Here is a 7405-nt window from a genome sequence, read left to right on the forward strand (position 1 = left end):
TCCCAACCTGTTTGTTCCTCTTCCTCTCTTCGTTTGCAGCTTAGAGATGGCTAAAGTCAGCACCCAGACCGCTTCCGTCACGACCCCTGTTGACCTCAACATGAACCTCTCTCAGTCTGCCACCCCTACCTCCACCCCCACCTCCATGGCCGTGCTGGCGGCCGCCTCCGCCGCTACCGTCAGTACCCCCCCTCCCCTACCAACTCTGCCAACCACCCACTATGCCGTTCCTGTCTCCAGTCTGCTTGGCATGAAAACTGTCCCACTCCTGGCACTAAATGCCGCGGCCGCCGCGGGGGCCACGGGGAGTTTGTCCGCTTACACTGCCAAAATTCCTTCGACGAGCGGGGTTAAGAAATCTGACCGCCAGAAGTTTGCTCCATATTGAAGGGATGAGACACAATGCAAGCTTTGCCAGCTCTGCCAAGAGTCTGTGGTAGATCCTAGTTATCAAGGAAACAATACGGCATCTTTTCTTTTCTGTTCAATTGCTAGTGTTAACTGTTGCCGACTCAAGTCGTCTTCCGCTCTCCATAACACCTAACACCAGGCACCACCAACCAACTAGTTCCAACAGCCAGCAGGTGCCAGCCTGGGCTCTTTTTCCCCGGACACGGCCCCACAGCGAGGCAGGGCTCAGCAAGGGAGCCCAGCAAGGGAGATATAGTGAAGAGAAGGGAAAAAGCATAAATGAGGCAAAATGGTGACAGCAGGGTCCTGCTGCGGCAACGCTGCCCGGCATAAAAATGCACTTAGATCCATTTGCAGGGATCCCTCCAACTGCAGAACAATTCCTTATGGCAAACTGGCATCTCTGATGCATTTTTTCTATTGCTAGAATGTGCAAATCTGGCACTTATGATGATCACTAGTGCCCCTGCAATGCCCTGTGAAGGGCTGCTGGCCCCCTCAGGCATTCTGCTGCTCCCAAAGGGCCTGGAGACCCCCATCCCCCATCCCAAAATCTGCCTGTGAGCAGGAGATGGTGGTTAGGAGGTACCAACTTCGGGTGCTTGTGCATACAACAAATGAAGCTTTCTGGTCTGAGAAAAACTGCTAAATTGAAATGACTGTAAACAGTAAGGAAAAAATACCAGGTACCTGTGCCTTTCCACATGATTCTTTTAAAGGGTGCAACCATTTTTCTCCGCTTTGGAAAAACATAATTTAAAGAACTCTGCTTTAGGCAGGGAGGGAGGGAAGGAGAGAGAGAGAGAACAAGCTTCTCCTTTTGCACTCAGATGTTCTACATACACCGACACAGTACTTATTCCTGTGAGTACTTCAGAGCAAGTACAAGCCAGATGCCGTCACTATCTCGTATTTCCTCTCATGTATGTTTTATTCAGCCAAAATGACCATTTTTGCTTAGATTTCTCTACAAAACACATCCCTGTTGAACTCCCCACTAATCATGCACTCAGGTTGTATGGTAATCATGAAAAACATGCAGCATTTTACAGGTCATTCAAAGGCTGCTGCCTGGACAGATCGCCTCCCTTTACCAAGCACTTCAGGATGTTCAGATTAACTAAAACGAGCAGGTAATGGCAGCCAAAGCCAAGAGAGCTGGGGAATGGAGTGGCTGGTTGCCAGCTGTTGGAACTAGTTCTTAACTGCATTTTATGTTTGTCCATCCACCTTCTTTTTAATTTCTGTTGCATAACTCAGTAATGCAATATTGTTTTCCTCACCACTTCCAAATCCAGAATCCCATTAGCCCACCATGTTCATCCACTCTGCACTCCTTGGACACAAAGCTTTAACAATTGAACTGTATTCAGTGCATTTTAATATAAACTAAAAACACAATGCAAATGCAATACTTTTTAAAACATGGTATTTCAAAGTGTGTTATTGTATAGGGCTAAGTACTATCTTAGTATTTTGTGTCATTTCTGTATTCTGTGGGCTTTTCTTCACCTTAGCACCTTTGCACTAAATTTTGTCACTGTAACCATTTGTAGAACTGCCATTGTTACAATTTGCACTTATCCAAATGGGGCTTTTGGTTGGTTTTGTTGGGTTTTTTTTGGTTTTGTGGGTTTTTTTGTTCCTTTGTGGCTTCCTTTCTTTCTTTTTTTTTTTTCCCTTCTTTTTTTTCTGGTTGCATATAATGAAGGAAAAACTGGGAATAAAGTCAAGGTACCACAGCTATTTAAAAGCTCTAGAAAACTGCTGTAAAATTGTTCTGAATTATTGTAACTGTTTCAATGATTGACATTCAACAAAAAAAATCCACCGACCTCTGTGTGAGAAAACTTGCCTGCACTGAAATGCTGTTCTATGCTGGTTGTACTCAAGTGGTATTTTTTTAATAGTGAGAAGATTTTTTTTCTTTTTTTTTTTTTTCCTTTTTTTTTTTCTTTTCTTTTCCTCGGTTTTGTTCCTACATTTTAGGCTGTCTTCAGAAGTTACTGGCCTGGGGGCTCTGTAATGTATCTCATCATGCCCTAGTGCATTAGCCACCAGACAGGACTTTTCCAAAGCCCCATGAGACAATGCTTTCTATGGACTAATCTACAGAGGAGTTTCTGCCATTTCTAACTTTCTTATTATTCTGAGACATCAAAAGAAAACAATTCCTTTACTCTTTAAGCAACTGTGCTTCCTAACTCTTGTGTTGCTTTCCTTACTGTTCCAGTTTTAACACTGTTGTGGCTCATAACATAAAGCAGAGACAACTTATTTTTGGGGGTTGATTTCCATTGATGTTCATGCTTTGGCTAATCTGTATAAAAGCATGGGCCGTTAGTGTTCTAAACCACTGTATTCAGCTAGAGACTCGACAGTAAGTTAAATGAGACGTTTTTATAAATAAATTTTTTTCCTGATTAAAAAAACAAAAAAAAAAAAAAAAAAAAAGACGTGGTAGCTTTGTGCATACAACTGTTGTGTTGTTTAAACTATGTTCTTTGTAACCGAGTTGCTAACTTGTCATTTAAAGAAGCACTATTTTATGGATTGTCAAACTAAGGTCACAGACAAATTGCTTGTTTTCAATTAATGATTAAAGGTTTCATATCATCACGCTTAAGGTCCCAGTGCTCATTGGGAAACAGTGTAACATCTGTGCAAGACTGGCAACCTTAGAAAGGATGTTAGCCCGTTGTCAGGCATGATGAGTCTCTTTAGGACTAGAGGGAGCCAGATTGTGCAATTAGTAGAGTCAGCAGTATTTCTACAGAACTTGATTTGGTTTTTAACAAAGATGCTCATTGAGAACTCCTCACACTGCATAGAAAATACAAATTTGGCTTCATGTTACGAGCAGCCACTGATTTGTATCTCTGGTCTTTTCCCAGACTGAGCTATAGATCAGATACTGGGGAAAGGAAAACAGGAACAAAGGAGTGAACTTGGATGCTGAGTACTGTATTACTGAGGCCCTTCGTAATACATTCCCAGCAGCACTGCCCAGTGGCGAGGCTTCCACTCAGCACCTTCCAGCCTGCCAGGAGCCAGCCCAGCAGCTGGGAGGAGCTCAGCAATGTGCAGGACGGGGAATGGAGAGCTGAGTAGGCCCAGGAGCTGTCTCCTGCTGCCCTGACACTCTGCTCCAGCTGTTCAAACCCTCCTTTGGATCTGCTGAAGCACTGCAGTCACAGCCTCGAGTTCTCTCTTCACACACAAGCCAAAGGAAGGGGCTGGCCCCCAGCTGTTGCTGCCCTACAGCACCCCTGGCTGCGCTCTGGCCACCTCAGCTCTTAGAGCACTGGCAGTACTGTCACAGGTACTGCTCTGGCCTCATGAGAAAACAGTTTTCTGGCAGTGCAAGAGTAGCATCCTTAATGACACCAGACTGTACAACCTCCATGTCCCTACTCTGTTAAAGGTCTCTACCTGCCTTCAGGGATTGAGCTTAGAGTCCCGCTCCCCCTTCTTGCCCCTGCATATGGGGGCATATGACGACTATCCCCCAGGATCTCCAGGGTACAGACAGCTCTCGAGTCTGAGCCTGGAACCAGGGCACGACCAGGATGTGCATGCAGACTTGGAGACCTGTAGAAATCAACAGCTTTCTCAATACAGGTGCAGTCACAGAACAAACCCTGATGATGAAGGGTGCCAAGGGGCACCCTTACAGAACAGCTCACTGCACCCCAGCACCAAGGAGGCCTTACCAATGTTGACAGTTAGCTATTGCAACCCTTAGAAATACTATAGACTGTAATACTAATTTGATAAAATTCTCTGTTATTATTACATAAAATATATTTTTATTACGTAAAATGTATTTAACTTGTCATTCTTGAAAGGAGAGCTGAAGCTGCTTTCACAACAGAGACCTCCATGAGTCCTCATTTCTTCAACAGCAAAAGCTATTTCTATGGCTAGCTTGGCTACTGCAAATGGAAAAATATATATATTATTGCAGCTCAACACTAAGTAGGTCAAAGCTTTGCTCTCCCAGTAAAGCTGCCAAGCAAAGGGCAGCAGCAGCTCTGGGGTGTATAGTATCTTTCACATTAATAATTCACATGTGGCTTGCAGAATTGAAAGATTTAAACAAACTAGTGCAGGGGCACGTCTGTGTGAGGAATGAGGAGAGGTAAAATAAAGACATATGGACTAAGAAGCAGTCTTCTGAGACAGTTTTTGCAAAAATACAGGCAGAAATGTGATAAAATCTAAGCTTATTTTAATTTCATTAGTTTAGTTGGAAAATATTTCTGAATGGCAAGAAAAAGCTTTTAATATCTTTAATATACAAAACAGACAAACAAAAGACAAGATGGTAAAGAAAAAAGGAGAAAAAAGGTAAAGAATAATAGTAAGAAAAGTAGAAATAGAAAAGTAAACCACTCATGCCCAAAGGTAGATAAGAGGAAGCATGTACTCGCTGTGCAAAGGTCACTGCCCACACAAATAGGAGTTTCCAGATGAAAGACAGCACAAATTCTGCAGCTTTTGCGTCATCAAATTGGAATTAGGTTTCTGGAAACATCTCAAATGAATTCAAGCAGCTCTGTTGTGTTTCTCAAGTGAAAAAGCATTGACAGCATGAATGCTGGCTGAAACCAGAAGGAAAATAAACAAAGTTAGTCCTCTGCTAATATACAGAGTGCTTCCTGTTCTCGGGCATAGCCAGAGGGCATCTGTGAGCCCCAAGGTTCCCATTTGGGCCAGTCAAGCTCCTAGGAAGCAGCACAGTGTCACTGGTGCCATGAACAGAGCCACCTGGGAAGTGCCTCAGCCTCAGAAGGCTGCACAGGAAAAGGCAAGGTGCTGTTTGTCAGGTTTCAGAAGACACTCTGAAAATCCAATTTCTTCCACAGCTCCAACACAGGCTGAATGTTTTTCAGCACTGTTTGTATTGTTAGGACAGGACCTTCCCCTTCTGGAGTGAGAGTCATGATTATCTAAAAGTCACAATGCTCACTGATCCAGTGGCTCACCAGTGGCACAGCTTCTGCAGGGAAGACTGTCATTGTCAGGCTGCTCAACTGAGTGACACAAAGCGTGTATTCAAAGGACAGCATCGAAAGGAGGGATTTGAACAGAGATCTCTTCTATCCCCTGTAACTTCTACAGCCACCAATGGTGCAAGGCATTAGTGCCTCCACTGTATTTTTGGAAGAAAGACCTGGTTTAGATGTCTACACAAAGGAACTGCTCCCATTTGTTTTCCCAGCTTTCAGGCCAGGATAATTCTAATGCACTGACGAACAGAAGATCAAATGAAGGCAGACACTGAAAAACTGCTTCACACCTGAAATTCCCACCTCTTGGCCCATCCCCACTTTCTAGGGATGTAAGTACACACTGCCCTTCTTGGCACTGAAATGTACTTAATTCCTTGGTTCCAGGAAGGAATGCAGTAATGGTGATTAAATCAGTTTCTGCATCAATGCATGTGTCCTGTCCCCCTGCAGACTGGCATGTGTCTTTACGGCAGTGACTGAAATTAAAGAGTCAAAGTCATTTGGTGGTACCTAAAGAAAGGGAATTTCTGTAACATTACATACTCACACTGTGGTTTCTAATGACACCTACAACATGATTCATGCAGGTTGAATGTCTGATTTTCTAGGGCAACCTTTATAGATTATAAGAAAAAAGTATTTTTAAGGGCTGAAAATATTTTAGTAATATGGCTTTTCTCATTTCTAGCTCAGTGTTTTTATGATGATAAAATGCAGTGAATCTAATTGTAGTGGAATGTAATAAGCAAAATTTGTCTCTCCTCAAATTGAATTTATTGGCAGGGGGCCCAGCCAAAGGTAACATTAATGTTCTTTTCAATCAGTATTTGCAATTTGAAGCAAATTTTAAAATTAAATGCTGCAGTAGAGGAAAAGTAGAGGAAAAACAAGCATGTTAGCAAATGAGAACATTGGTTTGGTGTTATTTGGGTTTGTTGGTTTTGTACGGTCACTTTTGGGCTCCCCTGTACCAAATACAGACCTTGTTCCACATCCAAGCCATGACAGCAGCAGCCTATTTCTTCAGGGCAGGAGAAGCACAGCGATTCCCACTGGTGACTGCCTGCCTTACCAGAGGAGAGCTCACTACCAGCAGCTGTAGCTATGGCGAGCTGCTCCCTGGAACTCCATTTCAAACATGCAGACACACACATTCTGCCCCTGGAAGTCACTTACCAGCTCCAAAACCACCAAGCTGGGAAATCTCAACTACTTTTTGGAGGCATGAAAGTCCACAGTTCCTAAGTTTGGACAACTTTCCATTATTATATGAATAAATAAGGATTACAAATGTCTTCCTCCCTAACTCCGATATTTCAGTTTTCTGCAAATCCTGCAGATCAGAGAATTAAAATAGTCTTCCTAATTCCAATTAAAATTTCATTTTTAATACAGAGCTAGTTATTAGGATTACTTTCATCTTAATTGTCAAGAAACAGAATTCAAGGAAGTTAAGAGGTGAGAAAGAAATTAAGTACATATTTTTAAAAACAATAATTTCCTCCGGTTAATAATCTATCTGAATAGCTCATCAGAAGTACATAAGTTTTTTTTCTAAAACTGAAGACATACTCAAGATTACAAACTAATTATCCCAATGTTTTTCTAAGATACAGGAGATTATTTCCCTTAATAAATTAGCTTGACTACTAAATGAGGTTAGGATACTTCTCTCTTATAGCCATGCTTCTTTCATTGCTAAAAAGCAGGATGATTTCTTCCCCTCTTGACATGACAACACACGCACATCAGTGGTCACAAGGGACAAAGACACTCCCATCATCTTCACAAAGCTCTCCAAAAGCTTTGTTTCAAATGCTGAAGAAAGTACAGTTGCATGCAGTAAGCTGTAAAAAAGTTGGATAAAACACTGGAGATCTGTGAGACTCCTCCAAGGAAAAGAGCACCAACTCCTAAACAAGACACAACCAAGAGGGATGGATTCTGTCACTTCCCCAGCAATGCACACACCCCCTGGC

At 42.6% G+C, this 7405-nt stretch overlaps 1 protein-coding gene across 12 annotated transcripts in view; it reads left to right on the forward strand.

Annotated features, from left to right (window-relative positions):
* LOC119698151 (poly(rC)-binding protein 3-like) overlaps positions 1-7405 on the forward strand; it is a 507654-nt gene that overhangs the window by 493407 nt on the left and 6842 nt on the right. For 7 of the 12 annotated variants that reach the window (XM_038129760.1, XM_038129763.1, XM_038129764.1 and 4 more), the window contains one exon: positions 40-2394. The exons of 3 other annotated variants lie outside the window; for them this stretch is intronic. In XM_038129760.1, coding sequence (XP_037985688.1) covers positions 40-388 — 349 coding nt within the window. In that variant the 3' untranslated portion in view covers positions 389-2394. 2 more of the 12 variants (XM_038129771.1, XM_038129772.1) reach the window with 1 other exon arrangement.

Source organism: Motacilla alba, chromosome 2 (assembly GCF_015832195.1).
Source record: "Motacilla alba alba isolate MOTALB_02 chromosome 2, Motacilla_alba_V1.0_pri, whole genome shotgun sequence".
Lineage (NCBI taxonomy): Eukaryota > Metazoa > Chordata > Aves > Passeriformes > Motacillidae > Motacilla > Motacilla alba.